This window comes from Silurus meridionalis, chromosome 12 (genome assembly GCF_014805685.1).
Source record: "Silurus meridionalis isolate SWU-2019-XX chromosome 12, ASM1480568v1, whole genome shotgun sequence".
In the NCBI taxonomy this organism is placed as follows: domain Eukaryota; kingdom Metazoa; phylum Chordata; class Actinopteri; order Siluriformes; family Siluridae; genus Silurus; species Silurus meridionalis.
In genome coordinates, this window is record NC_060895.1 from 24,350,078 (window position 1) to 24,367,400 (window position 17,323).

Sequence of the window (17,323 nt, forward strand, 5' to 3'; positions counted from 1 at the left end):
CTCCTCGTTTTTTTTTCTTTTCTTTTCTTGTTTCTTTTCTTTTTCTTTTCTTTTCTTCATTCCGCCTGTCAATCTCGCGCTCTAGAAGACGTAGCGGGTCGGAGTGACGTCACAGTGGGTATCCAGTATGAAAGCCGCAGGGGCGCAGTAACAGACCGACTTTCAGAGTTCATGTGTGAAACATCTCTCTCTCTCCTCGAGACCTCACATCTTACATCATGACTGTCAAGAGTTTAGATACTGAAAAAGCTGATGATGAAGGCAGAAATTCGAGTACGTGAGATTACACACACACACACACACACACACACACACACACCTAGATGTGGACGGGTTCCGTTATGAGTCTGGTTCCTCCGGGGCCGGCGCTAAGCAGAGGTGGGAAGTGATGAAGTACAAACACTTCGTGTTCTTTAGATGTTTCTGGTATCAGTATTTTATCTACTTTGATTTTTTGGACAAATTTTCCATTTTAACGGCAATAATTTTATTAATTTCTGTTTGACCAGATTTTTTTTTTAATTATTAAAAATAGAGATAAATAAATAAATAAATAAATATAAAAGAGGCGAAATTAAAACCATTGAAAAACCGCAACACATTTATTCACGACCTTCTTATTTACTCCGGTATAAAAAAACAAACTCAACATGACAAATCTGAAGAATAAAAGAAGGAGTTCTTTTTTTTTTTGGTTGGACATCAACAATCTGTAGCCAGTGGGGGTAAGTTTATTAAAAAAGATTCCATCAGACTGTTTGTGCCATCCTCTTCTTCTACTTCTTCTTGCTCTTTCGGCTTCTCCCATTAGGGGGCGCCACAGCGGATCATCCGTCTCCATACCCCCCTGTCCTCTACATCTGCCTCTTTCACACCAACTACCTGCATGTCTTCCCTCACCACATCCATAAACCTCCTCTTTGGTCTTCCTCTTTTCCTCCTTCCTGGTGGCTCCATCCTCAGCATTCTCCTACTGATATACCCCATGTCCCTCTGCACATGTCCAAACCATCTCAATCTCACCTCCCTCACCTTGTCTTCAAAACATCCTACATGCACTGTCCCACTATTAAACTCATTTCTAATCTTGTCCATCTTCGTCACTCCCAACGAACATCTCATGTTTGTGCCATGTTTCCGTTAAACGCACCAGGTGGAGTTTTCCTGCGATGATGAAATCCAATAGGATCACGCCTTGTTATTCACAGACCGCATGTTGAAAAGTGCCGCCTTACGCAGATTAGATTCAGATTATCCAAATGTAGATGATGATGAAAGGCATTCTGTTAATTGAATCAGTATGACATTTAGAAGAGGTACAGTTTCTCCGGTATCACCTCATTAACCGTCCGTGTGGAAACACGATGAGTACTTTTTTACTGAACATGTCGGAGCCCAAACTTCTTTACTTTACTCGAGTATAAAAGTGCAGTCAGAACTTCAACTTTTACCAGAGTTTTTAAAACCTGAGTATCTACTACTTAAGTGAAGGATGTGTGTACTTTTGCCACCTCTGCTTTTTGCCTATTATATCTAAAGTCTGTATTGTTTCAGGAGGAGGGGAAATTATATCCATATCCAGTTACATGGCAATAACTTTTTACCCCATTTGACTGTATATGATGAGGCAAAAATGTTTATTGGGTGATTTAGTCAGTGTGTCAATGTGAGTAATTTATAATAAAGTTATCATTTTAAAATCACTTAAGTAAACAATTTTAAGTAATAGCAAATTATTATTTTACAGTGTAGAGATGATAGATAGATAGATAGATAGATAGATAGATAGATAGATAGATAGATAGATAGATAGATAGATAGATAGATAGATAGATAGATAGATAGATAGAACTTTGTCATTGCATTGTACAGGTACACAGCAACGAAATGCAGTTATATATATTTAGATTATAGAGTCAAAATATTTGCTTGAGCTGCTTCAGTTTGTGAATTTTATTTTTACAACTCTATATACAGTGGAACCCGGTTATGTCGATGTCCTAGGGGGTCGCCAAAAAGCATCGAGATAACCGATGATCGAGATAAACAAAAATCAATATGGCGGCAGTATATTAATGTGCTTAAAATTTCTTTATGTACATGATGTGCGTTAATAAATAAGAATGTGCATGCACGTGTTTTTGAAGGGGTTTTTTACACAACAGCGTTGCCATGATTTGTTTGATAAAGGCATGCTATAAAAATACATACAGTACATGTTTATCTGTCATGAATCCACCTGGCACGCGGACACCCCCCCCCGCCACTTCAAAAATGTCGACTTAATAGGGTTGTCGAGTTAACCGGGGTCGAGATAAGTGGGTTCCACTGTAATTAGAATGAAAGATTTGTGTTCGATAATGTTTTTTAATGAGCAGCATTTTCTTTCTTTCACGTAGAAAACCGTGTTATGATACGCCATTTCCCAAACTATGGACATGTTGGAGAAGGTTCACGTAAACGAAAATATAAGTCTCCTCGCGACAACCATGGCAACAAATCCAAATCCATGGCGAGGATTTACCAGCTAATGTTCAGCCCGAGAGGTCCTTTTATGAATACGCCAAAAAGACTCCAGGATGACCTTGAAGATGAAACTCCTGTCAGTGTGACGCCTGCAAAAACAACGAGAATCAATTCATCAAATGTCAAACATCCTGCAATTGTGTCAGGGGTCAGTGGTGATACGTCTGAGACTGTTACTAACCAGCCGATGTCCAGCGTTAGAACAGAGCACCGTAAATGTAAGTACAAGTCTCCTCGTCATGGCGACAACGATGACAACAACTTTGAGACCATGGCGCAGATTCGCCAGCAAATGTACGGCCCGGGAGGTCCTTATTATAATGTGGCACATTGTAAACGACCCCATGATGACCTTGAGGATAAAGATGAAAGTCCTGTCAGTCAGCCGCCTGCAAAAATAAGGTCTGACTCGTCATATGTTGAAAATCCTGCAGTTTCGAAGCTCACTGTTGATACGTCTGAGCCGAAGCCGTCTAACAGCCAACTAAAGTCGGGCGTTACAGAGGTCCCATGTACCGAACAACGCAAGTCTCCTTGTGATGCTGATGACGCCAGTAACATCCATAAAACCACAATTATGATTCGCCAGATACTGAATGGTCTTAATTATACAGTGGCAAATCGTGAACGACCCCAGGATGACCTTCAGGATAAAGATGAAAGTTCTTTCGGCCCGGGAGGTCGTTATTATAATATGGCAAATGATCATAAAGATGAAAGTCCTGTCAGTGATGATACGTCTGAGACTGTTACTAACCAGCCGAAACCTAGCGTTAGAACAGAGCACCGTAAATGTAAGTGCAAGTCTCCTCGTCATGGCGACAACGATGACAACAACTTCGAAACCATGGCGCAGATCCGCAAGCAAATGTATGGCCTGGGAGGTCCTTATTATAATATGGCACATTGTAAACAACCCCACGATGACCTTGAGGATAAAGATGAAAGTCCTGTCAGTCAGCCGCCTGAAAAAACAACAAGGACTGACACATCATATATAAAAAATCCTTCCGTTTTTAAGTTCTTTGTTGATACGTCTGAGCCAAAGCCTTCTATCAACCAACTAAAGTCCATCTTAACAAAGTTCTCATGTACCGAACAACGCAAGTCTCCTTGTGATGCTGATGACGCCAGTACCGTCCATATAACCTTGATTATGAATGGCCTGAAACTGAATGGTCTTTGTGATTCAATGGCAAATCGTGAACCATCCCAGGATGACCTTGATCATAAAGGTGAAAGTCCTGTCAATCAACCACCTGCAAAAACAGTTATGATAGACTCATCACATGTTGATTATCCTCTGGTGTCAGGGGTCAGTGGTGATACGTCTGAGACTGTTACTAACCAGCCGAAACCTAGCGTTAGAACAGAGCACCATAAATGTGAGCACAAGTCTCCTTGTCATGGTGAAAACGGTGACAACAACTTCGAAACCATGGCGCAGATTCGCCAGCAAATGTATGGCCCGGGAGGTCCTTTTTATAATATGGCACATCGTAAAAGACCCCAGGATGACCTTGAGGATAAAGAGGAAAGTTCTGTCAGTCAGTCGCCTGCAAAAACAACAAGGACTGACTCATTATATTCAAAAAATCCTGCCATTTTAACGTTTTTTGGTGATACGTCTGAGCCAAAGCCTTCTACCAGCCAACTAAAGTCTAGCTTTACAAAGTTCTCATGTAATGAACAACGCAAGTCTCCTTGTGATGCTGATGACACCAGTAACGTCCATAAAACCACAATTATGATTCACCAGATACTGAATGGTCTTTATTATACAGTGGCAAATCAAGAACGACTCCAGGATGACCTTCAGGATAAAGATGAAAGTCCCTTCGGCCCGGAGGGTCGTTATTATAATATGGCACATCATAAACGACCCCAGTATGACCTTGAGGGTAAAGATGAAAGTCCTGTCAATCAGCCGCCTGCAAAAACAGTTATGATAGACTCATCATATGTCAAACATTCTCTGATGTCTGGGGTCATTGGTGATACGTCTGAGACTGTTACTAACCAGCCGATGTCCAGCGTTAGAACAGAGCACCGTAAATGTAAGTACAAGTCTCCTCGTCATGGCGACAACGATGACAACAACTTTGAAACCATGGCGCAGATTCGCCAGCAAATGTACGGCCCGGGAGGTCCTTATTATAATGTGGCACATCATAAACGACCCCATGATGACCTTGAGGATAAAGTTGAAAGTCCTGTCAGTCAGCCGCCTGCAAAAATAAGGTCTGACTCATCATATGTTGAAAATCCTGCAGTTTCGAAGCTCACTGTTGATACGTCTGAGCCGAAGCCGTCTAACAGCCAACTAAAGTCGGGCGTTACAGAGGTCCCATGTACCGAACAACGCAAGTCTCCTTGTGATGCTGATGACGCCAGTAACATCCATAAAACCACAATTATGATTCGCCAGATACTGAATGGTCTTAATTATACAGTGGCAAATCGTGAACGACCCCAGGATGACCTTCAGGATCAAGATGAAAGTTCTTTCGGCCCGGGAGGTCGTTATTATAATATGGCAAATGATCATAAAGATGAAAGTCCTGTCAGCCAACCACCTGCAAAAACAGTGATGATAGACTCATCACATGTTGATCATCCTTTGGTGTCAGAGGTCAGTGATGATACGTCTGAGACTGTTACTAAGCAGCCAAAACCTAGCGTTCAGAGCACCATAAATGTAAGTACAAGTCTCCTCGTCATGGTGAAAACCGCGACAACAACTTCAAAACCATGGCAATGATTCGCCAGCAAATGTAAGGCCCGGGAGGCCGTAATATGGCACATCGTAAACGACCCCACAATGACCTTGAGGATAAAGATAAAAAAAAAACATGTATTGATCCATCATAGGTTGAACATCCTGCGATGTCAGAGCCCAACAACCTTGAAGCGACCTTTAGTCAGCCACCTGAGTTAAAAAACAAGCTTTACTCCTCAGATATTTACTGTTTGTCAATATTATTTGATATGTTTAAGCCTAATCTAGAGTAAATAGCTGAAGTCTAGCGTTAGCGTTGATGCTGATGATGCCAGTAATGTCCACAAAACCCTTGCAATGATGATTTACAAGACACTTTAAGGCCCGAATGGTCATTATTATAATACGCCAAATCATTAATGACACCGGGACGACTATAGGGACAAGGAAGAGGTTTATTTTAGATCTGATGGAAGCCGATGCTTACAGAAGCTTCAACACAACACACACAAACACACACACACACACACATTAATCATTATTTCTGGGTTTTGTTCATTAAAGGTTTACTGACAAAATCAAGTTTGACACAAACGTCTGTTCCAAGCTTATTATTGTCAACGAATAAAACTATAAAACTATAGTGATAATATGATTATACAAACTATCAAGTCCACCTGCAATTATATTTCTCTTTAGTTGTGTCTTGAGTTTGAACTGAGTGAATATGTGAATGTAGAATGCAGAATCATAAATGACCAGTATTTGGCGCTGTAACATGTATTGGAGTTTGTTGTAGCAGCGCAGTGGAGCTATAACGGCCATCAACATAACATTCAACAGCATTCAGCTGAAACACTTCGCCTTTTGTAAAACTCGCCAAAGATGTTCCTCACTAGTTGGAGATTTCTTCATCTCAGAGCAGTTCAGTAGGATTGAGGTGTGGTGACTGTGCAGCTCGTTCCATAATAGATAAATAAGACTTACAGAACTCAGACGTGCGCTTCTGATCATCGTCTTGTTGTACAGTGAAGTCGGTTCTGATGAGCCGCAGTCCAGACGGAACTGTATGGTGTTGAAGTGTGGAACAGGAGCCATGTTGGGTCGGAACCTTCACTGCTCCAAAACAACCCCAAACCATTAATCTTCCACCTCCATGTGTGAGTGTGGGGGTGAGGGAGTCTGATCACATCTTCTCTCCTGTTCACCGTCTCACACAAGTTCTTCTGGTAGAGACACAAATCTCCCATTCACTCGTTCACTGTTTAATTCTTGATTTTTGCCTTTTACCCAAAGTTTGTTGCAAAGAAAAAACCTGCATGTGTCACAAAATTCATAAATGACTCTCTGCATTTTTTCACAGATTAAACTAAGTTTATTTAAATCTAAAACATTTATAATGCTTTAACCAAGAATGCATAAAGGGCTTAAAATGCCTCATAAGGTGTGATTTTATCAATAAATGTTAATGTAAATAATGTACGTTTTAAGCATCGATATTTGATGAATTCCTCATATTACACTCATGAATTTATGTTCCACAAGTTGGCTGTAAGATGGAGGAGAAGAAAAAATTCTGGAGTGAATTAGATGAAGTGGTAGATGGTGTACCTAGGAAAGAACGATTGGTGATTGGGGCAGACTTTAATGGGCATGTTGGTGAAGGGAACAGAGGTGATGAGGAGGTGATGGGTAGGTATGGTTTTAAGGAGAGGAATATGGAAGGGCAGATGGTGGTAGATTTTGCTAAAAGGATGGAAATGGCAGTGGTGAACACTTTTTTTAAGAAGACGGAGGAGCATATGGTGACGTATAAGAGTGGAGGAAGGTGCACACAGGTGGACAATGTTCTATGCAGGAGATGCAACCTGAAGGAGATTGGAGACTGTAAGGTGTTGGCAGGGGACAGTGTAGCTAGACAGCATCGGATGGTGGTCTGTAGGATGGTTTTGGAGGTGAAGAAGAAGAGGAGGAGAGTAAGGACTGAAAGAAGAATAAGATGGTGGAAACTGAAGGAGGAAGACTGTAGTGTGAGGTTCAGGGAAGAGGTCAGACAGGAGCTCGGTGGTGGTGAAGTGCTGGATGATTGGGAAACTACTGCAGGAGTAATGAGGGAGGCAGCTAGAAAGGTACTTGGTGTAACATCTGAAAATAGAAAGGAAGACAAAGAGATGTGGTGGTGGAATGAGGAAGTGCAGGAGAGCAGAAGGAGAAAGAGGTTGGAGAAACAGAATTGGGATCGACAGAGTGATGAGAAAAGTAGACAGGTGTACAAGGAGATGCGGCAGCAGGTGAAGAGGGATGTGGTGAAAGCCAAGAAAAAGGCATATGAGGAGCTGTAGGAGAAGTTGAACACTAAGGAAGGAGAAAAGGATTTGTAGCGATTGGCCAGGCAGAGGAACCGAGCTGGGAAGGATGTGCTGCAGGTTAGAGTAATAAAGGATGGAGATGGAAATGGTGAAGCAGGAAGTGGATAGGATTAGTAAGGAGGAAGAGGATGAAGAGTGGAAAGTCGGTTGGACCAGATGACATACCGGTAGAAGCATGGAGATGTTTAGGAAAGATGCAGTGGATTTTTTAACCAGATTGTTTAACAAGATTCTGGAAGGTGAGAGGATGCCTGAGGAATGGAGAAGGAGTGTGCTGGTACAGTAAAACCCTGTTGTACGAGCAACTAATTATATAAGCAAACGGCGATACGAGCGACCTTATTTGCAAAATTTTACCCTATTTCACGAGCAAATTTCAAAGGCACGAACAAACCCACACTGCCGGTTCCCCGTTTTTGCCGGAGGGAAGCATCAGTCGCTTAGTTGGTGACGTATCACTCGGTCGCTCTCGTTCAGTCTAGCAAAAACATAACTTTTTTTAGTTTTATATTTTTATTTCACTAGAAATCTTTAAAAATGTCTCCCAACAAAATCAGTGATGGTGCTGTGAAAACGAAAGTAAATAGAATTACCATGGAAACCAAGAAGGTTACGAGCAATTTTCAAGAACGAATTATGCTCGTCCAACGGGGTTTTACTGTACCGATCTTAAAGAATAAGGGAGATGTGCAGACCTGCAGTAACTACAGGGGAATTACGTTGATCAGTCACACCATGAAGTTATGGGAAAGAGTAGTGGAAGCCAGGCTGAGAGAAGAGGTGACCATCTGTAAGCAACAGTATGGTTTCATGCCGAGGAAGAGCACCACAGATGCATTATTTGCTTTGAGAATGTTGATGGAGAAGTATAGAGAAGGTCAGAAGAAATTGCATTGTGTGTTTGTGGATTTAGAGAAAGTGTACGACAGGGTGGAGAGAGGAGTTGTGGTATTGTATGAGGAAGTCTGGTGTGTCAGAGAAGTATGTGAGGGTGGTGCAGGACATGTATGAGGACAGTGTGACAGCAGTGAAGTGTGCAGTAGGAACGACAGACTGGTTCAAGGTGGAGGTTGGACTGCATCAAGGATCAGCTCTGAGCCTTTTCCTGTTTGCAGTGGTAATGGACAGGTTGAAGGACGAGGTCAGACAGGAGTCTCCGTGGACTATGATGTTTGTGGATGATATTGTGATTTATGGTGAGAGTAGGGAGTAGGTGGAGAAGAGCCTGGAGAGGTGGAGGTACGTGCTGGAGAGAAGGGGAATGAAAGTCAGTAGGAGTAAGACAGAGTACATGTGTGTGAATGAGAGGGAGGGCAGTGGAGGGGTGCGGTTACAGGGAGAAGAGGTGGAGAAGGTGGAGGAGTTCAGGTACCTGGGGTCAACAGTGCAAAGTAATGGAGAGTGTGTTAGAGAAGTGAAGAAAAGAGTGCAGGCAGGGTGGAGTGGGTGAAGAAGAGTGATAGCAGGAGTGATTTGTGATGGAAGAGTATCTGTTAGAGTGAAAGGGAAAGTGTATAGGACTGTGGTGAGACCTGAGATGTTGGATGGTTTAGAGACAGTGGCATTGAGTAAAAGACAGGAGGTGGAGCTGGAGGTAGCAGAGCTGAAGATGTTGAGATGTTCATTGGGAGTGATGACGATGGACAGGATTAGAAACAAGTTTATCAGTGGGACAGCACATGTAGGACGTTTTAGAGACAAGGTGAGGGAGGTGAGATTGAGATGGTTTGGACATGTGCAGAGGAGGGACATGGGTATATCAGTAGGAGAATGCTGAGGATGGAGCCCCCAGGAAGGAGGAAAAGAGAAAGGCCAAGGAGGAGGTTCATGGATGTGTTGAAGGAAGACATGCAGGTAGTTGGGGTGACAGGCAGATGTGGAGTACAGGGGGTTGTGGAGACGGATGATCCGCTGTGGCGCCCCCTAATGGGAGAAGATGAAAGAAGAAGAAGACGACACTCATGAATTTATAATTAATGCCCATTGTATGGTAAAAGGTTTAGTGTTGATATTGTGACACCATCCTTCAAAAAAGGGGCTCAAAATGACCCGTATTTCTGATTGATTTAACTGTTATTTTTGGATCCGATTAACTGTTGACAAAACTGTTTGTCGGGACCTTGACGGGATTCATGGCCTCATATAGTGGAAGATTCGATGTTTGATAGGAGGATCCTGATTCGACTTCCAATCTCACAGTTGAATCTTCACAGAGCTGTTATGAAATGAGGAATGTACCATTTTGGTTATATGGGGGTGCACAATGTCTAAGTTCACATAGAACTACCTGTTTTTCTCCCAATAAATTAATATACAGTCTATTATGATGCTCTAAATAAAAATGTTAAAAGAAAGAAGTGGTAATATTTTTAACGTGTGAGACTGAGCTCCGCCCAGAGTGAAGCAAAAGGCTGAGATGCAGATGATGTATGAAGTTTCTTCTCAAAATGTGTTATATGGTATTTTTGGCCTAAACACCATGAACGGAGAATGTGTGCTGAATGCTAAGAGCTTTTTCTGTCTAAATCTCAATCAGATACGAGCAGGCTGAGGAGGATGAAGTGCTGGAGCTGGTGTTATCTCTTTCCAGACCACTTGTTCATTTAGAGCTCAAGTACTCTAAGTCACCATGACCTCTCATCATCTGATATCCAAAAGCCGTTTTGCTGAAAGACTGAGAACATTTGATTTAAAACCCCATCAATACCCATCACTTTTCACACCAACATCAAATTTTTATCCTACAGTAAGACTTTATTATACTTTAGACATGGGCAAGACCGGTGCACTCATCTTAAACCATTCGTTTTTCTAGACAATTGTATGATTCCGTCAGAAGTCGTGAATGGTGATCGGCTGACGGAGCTGAGTGCAGATCACTTCGTCTATGTACAGAGAGTTTGATTTGATCTGGATCTCCTCCTCGAGGAGCAGTTGGCTTCTGGTCAGGGCTCGGATCGCCATCTCTGACTCGGACAGACCATCTTTCAGCCTGCACGAAAACGTATAGAGTGAGTGTGAGGGTTTAGGGATAGCAATTTACTTCATACAAGGAAACAGTCAATAAAACACTAGGGGGTGCTGTTTTTTGGAACAGTGGCGTGACGTGGAGTTTAAAAGAAAATTTTCAGTAATACCTCGGTACTTATTCGTTCTATGTATCTATCTATCTATCTATCTATCTATCTATCTATCTATCTATCTATCTATCTATCTATCTATCTATCTATCTATCTATCTATCTGCCTGTCTGTCTGTCTGTCTGTCTGTCTGTCTGTCTGTCTGTCTGTCTGTCTGTCTGTCTAATAATTAGGCTACGTTAATAACTAAGGGAAATTAGCGTTCCAGGCACGGAGGTAGTTTGAGAGGTTCCTCTGAATGAGGTGTTACTATAGAAGCAACACCTTCGCCTGCTGTGTGGTCCTGAACCTAATTTAAAATCCAGAAAGATACCTTCTAAAACAGAGTTGCTCAAACTAGAGATGTTTAAAAAGCACAGGTGTCTACAGACTCTAATATAGTGCAATCATGCCACATTTAGAGAGGGGGTGACAGTGCGTTTAGAAAGTCGAGTAAAATAAGGCTTATGTGCTGTTGGGTCACATGATCAGTGAAAGAGTTTCATCTGATATTTTGGTGAACAGAATGAAAAGATTTGCATCACTGGGATGAACTGAAATGACCTCCACCAGCATTAAATCGACTCGGGGAGTTTTTCCTCACCGCAGTCGCCACCTGTTTGCTCATTAGGGACAGACTTACACTTCTAAAGAACAATCTTATTCATTCTTTATCACCACATTATCTGTGGAAAGCTGCATTGTGTCCATTGTTAAAAGCGCAATACGAATAAAGATGGATTGAGTTGAAGAGTAAAAGTGTCAGTGTTTTCACCTGGAGATGTGGTCCGTGAGCTGTTGCACTTCAGAGAGCAACCTCGTGTGGGCGTGATCGTTGCACAGCTCCACTCTGGGCCGCTGACTGCGCGTTTGCAGCCGCATCTGCGCCACCTTCAGTGGCAGTTCTTTATCCGCCACGGCCCTTTTCAGAGCGTCGAGGTTCTGTTCCTGGCTCGCGATTTCCTCGAGCAGCTTTAACAGACAGGATACGGGACACGGGACTGTCGGTTATTCTTTCATTCACGAAACGTATGTCGCATATAAAAGGATTGACTTATGGCTAATGAACCCTAAGTTAGAATGAAAGTGCACCTTGAACAGCTGATCTTCCAGCTCGGCCTTAGCGTTTCTGGTCTCCTGTATGCGCAGCGCCAGGGCTGAGCCGGTGGTCTCGTGCTGTCTGCGCATGTCTGCCGCCGTCTGCACCAGCAGGTTCTCCACCAGAGCCCGCAGAGACGACGAGCTGCTCCTCTCCTTCTCTGCCTGGGTGATGTTCACGTCGGAGAACGTCTCCCATTCCTCAGGGGTTACGGCAAGTCTGGAAAACGAGGGTATTTTTATTCAATTCAATGAATCTTTTTTTTGTACAGCGATTTTACTGATGGACATGGTCTCGAAGCATCTTTAGTTCAAGTTTGTTCTTCATTATGAAAACTTTCTGAGAAAGAAGCCTTTAGAGAATTTTATCTTCAACACCTAAAGTCCATTCATTACAGTTCCATCACTGTTGAGGTGTTCAGTGATGGACGCTTAAATACAGAACTGCTCAGGCAACTTGTGGTCCTGAGCACAATGTAGCAGACTGTTGATATCAATTACGGTCCAAATCCATCCTCAAAGTTTTTGAGTTGCTCAGTAGCTTCATGGATCTTAAGGCTGTTTATGTGGAACCCTCCTCACACAGAGTGGTCTACATGTGAAGAGAACTCCATCCAGAGGTAAGGTGTCGGGATGAATCGGGACAATCCGAGAATCGAGAAGGAAAGAACAGGAGCAATGGAACACCCGATTCCACCTCTGGATGGAGTTCTTTTTAATTAGAAATCATTCAAGATGTTCTCGACATGACCTGTTTGAAGATCCATGAGGTTACTGTGGAGGGTTTAACTCAAAAAATCCATGCTTTACTACAGTTGCCATGTAGGGATTTGTGTGAAAGTGTGAGCTCAGTGGTTAAGATGTTGAACTTCTGATTGCAAGGTCATAAGTTCACCACCACCATGCAGCCACTGCTGGGCCCCTGAGCAAGGCCCTTAACTCTTAACTGCTCAGAAGTGAGGCAATGTAGGTTGCTCTGGATAAGAGCGTTTAATAAATGCTATAAATGTATAATATAAATCACTGAACAGTTCATAACCTCAACAACAATGAAAATGTATAATTGTCATCTATTTATTTCTGCTTTGAGACAAAGTCCATACAAACGATATAAAAAATAAAATGTAATTATTCATTGAACATTCATATCAACCCTGAATGACGCACATAATGCTACACATACACAATCAGATTCACGAATGCGACAAAAACTACATAAAATATAAAAAACAACAACTAGCAATAAAAGCTCAAACATTAACATATACAGTTTTATTCTCTACCTCACTTTTACTGAAACTTCACTACATTTCAAAGTCAAATATTTGACTTTTTACTCGACTACATTTAGTGAAATCAGTCGTTTCTTTTTATTTTGAGGATAAAAACGTAACTGGTGAAACACGCAGCGAGTCACCAATCAGGATCGAGCGCACGCTCTGTTTTACACGTGTTCTGATCGGCGCTTGGTGTATCTACTGATCACCGACATACAGTTCAGCATCAGTTCAACATCAAGCAGAACATTTAGAGAGGAATAAATGATGAAGAAACTCCAGACTCGAACTCACCACCACACACGTGACAGTGCAGTGGAACCTCGACACTCGTGACCTCGTTAGTTCACGACTTTTTATTTGGAACCAGACTAAGAGAAAAATCTAATAGTTGTCGAGAAGCCGCGGCTTCTTGTGAATTACTTGTCATAAATGTTTTATTTACTACTTTAAATGAATAATAGTAAATAAAACATTTATGACAAGTAATTTACAATTTTTGTTATGTTTACACTACAGTACATGTACAATTCCCCTTTAAAAACGAAACCAGAGTCAAAACCTCGCCATTTACTGTTACTTGTGTTTGAGTCATTAATATCATTCTATTAATAGATCAGTGTGCTGAGAGTCACATTCGAGTCTTTACACATAAACTGAGGTGATTAAGTAAAGAGTCTTGTGATAAAAATGATCATAGGAACATTATAGTTATAATAAATCACTACTTTGGATAAATTAATACATTTAAAGGCGAATGTTTTTGTATTTTTACTTAAAGTTTAAAAGGAGCACTTTTGCGTTTAATGGAGTCACATTTTACCCAAGTGGATCCACTTTAACTCAACTCTCTTTTTACTTCATCCACCACTGATTATACAATAAAGCCAAGAGCAGGTGTTTCTTAAATAACATCCTCTGCTCTACAGGATGATGTCTTTACCCTATGTCAGTGTTCTGTCCCACTCCGGACGGATAGTCAGCGCTCTCCGTGGTGCTGCTGAGCAGGGAGCAGAAATCATCGATGCGTTCGGCCTGAAATTTATCACGCAGATCTTTCTCCAGGTAGTATTTGGCAGAGCGGCTGAGTCTGGAGAGAGTGCGAATGAGCAAACACTGAAATACAGATAGATTCTTTATTCGGCTTTTGCACACAAGACTGTGAAGTTTGTTCATGTTCACCTGATCTGCTCGGTGACCTGCTCCAGAGTGCGCTGCAGGAGAGTCATCACTCCTTCGATCACGTCCTTCTCCTTCAAAAGCTCCTTCTCCACCTCATCATCGACCAGGTCTATCGCCACTCGCTTCTGCCTGAGGAACCCTCAACAGGTTTCAGCAATCTCAGGGTGTACAACTCTTTTATGGTTTTTTGAGAGACACATGCATGTTCCTTTCACCAAACAAATCTAGAAACTGTCCAGACTTTATTTCCATAAAATCCTGCCTCAGCATGAAGAACGGCTTTTCACATTCGGACAATTCGTTTCTCCAGACATTCAGCTGAAACACTCTGCTGTGCCTCTTATAAAACTCTCCACAGATGTTCTTCACTAGTTGGACATTTTTTTTCTTTCTTGTGATGCAGTTGATCTCAGAGCAGTTCAGTAGGATTGAGGTGTGGTGACTGTGCAGCTCGTTCCATAATAGATAAATAAGACTTACAGAACTCAGACGTGTGCTTCTGATCATCGTCTTGAAGTCGGTTCTGATGAGCCACAGTCCAGACGGAACTGTATGGTGTTGAAGTGTGGAACGGGAGCCATGTTGGTTCAGGATTCCATTTACCTAAAATTTACCATTTACTTTCTTCCATTCATTCACTGTTCAATTCTTGTGTGTTTTTGTCTTTTGCTGAATTTGTTGCATAGAAACGAAAGTAACACGCATGTGTCTCAAAAACCATAAACTCAAACTCTTCACAGCCACTGTGCAAGTCTTAAAATAATAATACTGCCAGAAAAGTTCCTCAAAGATCTAAAAACTGGTTCTTAGAAAAAAGACTGTCACAACGAGTGTCATAAGTAACCTTTTGCAAAGAACTTTTCCCTAAAACAATGTTTCTTGCGAGTTCCATTAACGTCTCACCTCTCGTTCAGACAGTCCAGAGTGACCTGGAGAGGCTCGGAGCAACTCGCCAGAGATCTCTCTACTCGGTTCTTAACGGTCAGGAGCAGCTCGATCTCCTGCACCATCTCGTGCAGTTTCTGCTCCAACTCCTGCCTCCAGAACTTAACATCTTTGATTCTCTGCTCTGAGATCAACACACACACACACACACACACACACACACACACACACACACACACACACACACACACACACACACAATCAGATGGTATCAGCCAGCAGTTCTATACTAAAAGAAATCTTTGACTGCTTTAATGGCACAGTTACCCAGCTGGTTTTTGGCCTCCTGCTGCATGCGTCTCACCGACTTCTCGGTCTCCTCGATCAGCCTCTTACACTCAGCCGTGAGTCTCTCCGAGCTTTCTTGCTCGGCCTCCGCGCTCCTGAAGAGCACGTGGTTCACATATTTCCACTCAGAAGGCAGGAACTTAGGAGGTGCTTTTAATAACTGAGACATTATACTGTAAAATAAATAAAAAAGATCTGAGATAAGCAGTGACCAAGAAGTTAGAAGGTCCAGAAATAACACAATAATAATAATAATAATAATAATAATAATAATAATAATAATAATAATAATAATAATAAAACCCCAATTCCAAACAAAGTTCGATGTAAAATAACAGTTCTGAGTTGCAAATCTGATAAACCCATATTTTATTCACGACTGAACATAAAGAACATAAAGAACAAGGCTCATGTTTCCCACTGTGTAGCATCTACACCATTCGACCTGCTCAACAGTCCTGGGTTTACTGCGTTACATTTTTCCCTTCATGATGTGCCACAGTGTCCCATCTTTTTTGCAATTGAGCTTTTAATAATAATAATAATAATAATAATAATAATAATAATAATAATAATAATAATAATAATAATAATCTCCAGCTCAAACTCATTTTTTCTAAATATTATTATGATTTATGGCTATTTTCATGTTTATGATATTGTAATCAAGAAATCTGATAAGAAAAGAAGAAGCAAAAGGATTTAAAGATTGATCAGAGTTTAATTTCAATTAGAAAATATTCATTTTATATTCGGATTAATTTTAATAGGTGACAAAAAATCTGAATGATTGAGTTTCATTGATTTCAGATACAAGATTATATTGAAAGTAGTAAATAATAATAATAATAATAATAATAATAATAATAATAATAATATTTTTAAATCAATAAAACAATGTTTATTCCTGATTTTAGATGTAGAGCAACATTCCAAAATGTTTTTATATAATAATTTTAATTAATAATCACTGTACGATATCAACAATAATAATCATAACTATAATTAGCTCTAAATTACTTCCGGGTCTGATTGATGGTAGTCTGAGCAGGGGGTCCTGCCTGCACACTTCGATCAAATCTTGTAATAAATGTATTATTTTAATTTATTTAAAAATGACGAAATACACAAAATGACATTATATTAACAGGCTTATGAGATTAAACTCACCTTTCTGGATGATTTCAGAGGGTAAAAGAAGTTTAATTCCTGAGATACACAGCCGACATTAACTTTCCACCCAGAAAACAAACGGTTGCCGTAGCAACGTCACTGTCAGTTCCGGGAAGGGGCGGGACAACAAAACTGCTGCTATGGAAACTGGTGTAAATTAACGCGGATGGGGCGGGGCTACGGCCAGCGAAACCCCTCTTTATTTATTTATTTGTATATTTGTTTAAAAGCAAATTAACGAAACAATATTAAAGAATTAGGAAATAAATTGTGCCAAAAAAAAACCATAAAAGTGAAATCTATTTTATCAGGTATAACATCTCAATCATATATATATATATATATAATAAAATCGCTGTTAAAATTAACGTTAATAACGAGTTAATGCAATTTAATTATTTTTGTATTATTTTAATTAAATGTGATAAATATAATTAGAAATATAAATAAACCGACCTTCAATGCAATAAACTTTTATTCACGACATCCCTTCTTTACTCAGATTTTAAAAAATACAAAAAACTCCACTGAAAAATAATTTTTAATCACTAAACATTTTTTTTTTTTTTACCGTCGAGCCACATCTCAAATCGGCACCAAAATTATGCAACAGATCCGGCAATTAAA

At 40.8% G+C, this 17,323-nt stretch overlaps 2 protein-coding genes across 2 annotated transcripts; one reads left to right on the forward strand and one right to left on the reverse strand.

Annotated features, from left to right (window-relative positions):
• Positions 1-6,894, forward strand: LOC124394785. The gene is made up of 2 exons (XM_046863225.1): positions 1-273; positions 2,400-6,894. Exons 1-2 carry the CDS (start codon positions 219-221, stop codon positions 5,285-5,287), a joined length of 2,943 nt encoding a protein of 980 aa, XP_046719181.1. The 5' UTR covers positions 1-218; the 3' UTR covers positions 5,288-6,894.
• Positions 6,895-10,344: 3,450 nt separating this feature from the next.
• Positions 10,345-16,820, reverse strand: tekt1 (tektin 1). The gene is made up of 8 exons (XM_046863229.1): positions 16,694-16,820; positions 15,503-15,696; positions 15,194-15,359; positions 14,291-14,419; positions 14,052-14,198; positions 11,826-12,051; positions 11,509-11,705; positions 10,345-10,606 (listed from the first exon to the last, which is right to left on the reverse strand). Exons 2-8 carry the CDS (start codon positions 15,690-15,692, stop codon positions 10,447-10,449), a joined length of 1,215 nt encoding a protein of 404 aa, XP_046719185.1. The 5' UTR covers positions 15,693-15,696; positions 16,694-16,820; the 3' UTR covers positions 10,345-10,446.
• Positions 16,821-17,323: the final 503 nt, after the last annotated feature.

Bases quoted from the DNA above. Each gene is read 5' to 3' on its own strand.
- LOC124394785 (XM_046863225.1), top strand. From the start codon at position 219: ATGACTGTCAAGAGTTTAGATACTGAAAAAGCTGATGATGAAGGCAGA. The intron at 274-2,399 runs GTACGTGAGATT...TCTTTCACGTAG, and splicing joins TGATGAAGGCAGAAATTCGA to AAAACCGTGTTATGATACGC.
- tekt1 (XM_046863229.1), bottom strand. From the start codon at position 15,692: ATGTCTCAGTTATTAAAAGCACCTCCTAAGTTCCTGCCTTCTGAGTGG. The intron at 14,199-14,290 runs GTGAACATGAAC...CACTCTCTCCAG, and splicing joins CAGGTCACCGAGCAGATCAG to ACTCAGCCGCTCTGCCAAAT. The intron at 12,052-14,051 runs GTAAAGACATCA...CTCGTTTTCCAG, and splicing joins GGACAGAACACTGACATAGG to ACTTGCCGTAACCCCTGAGG.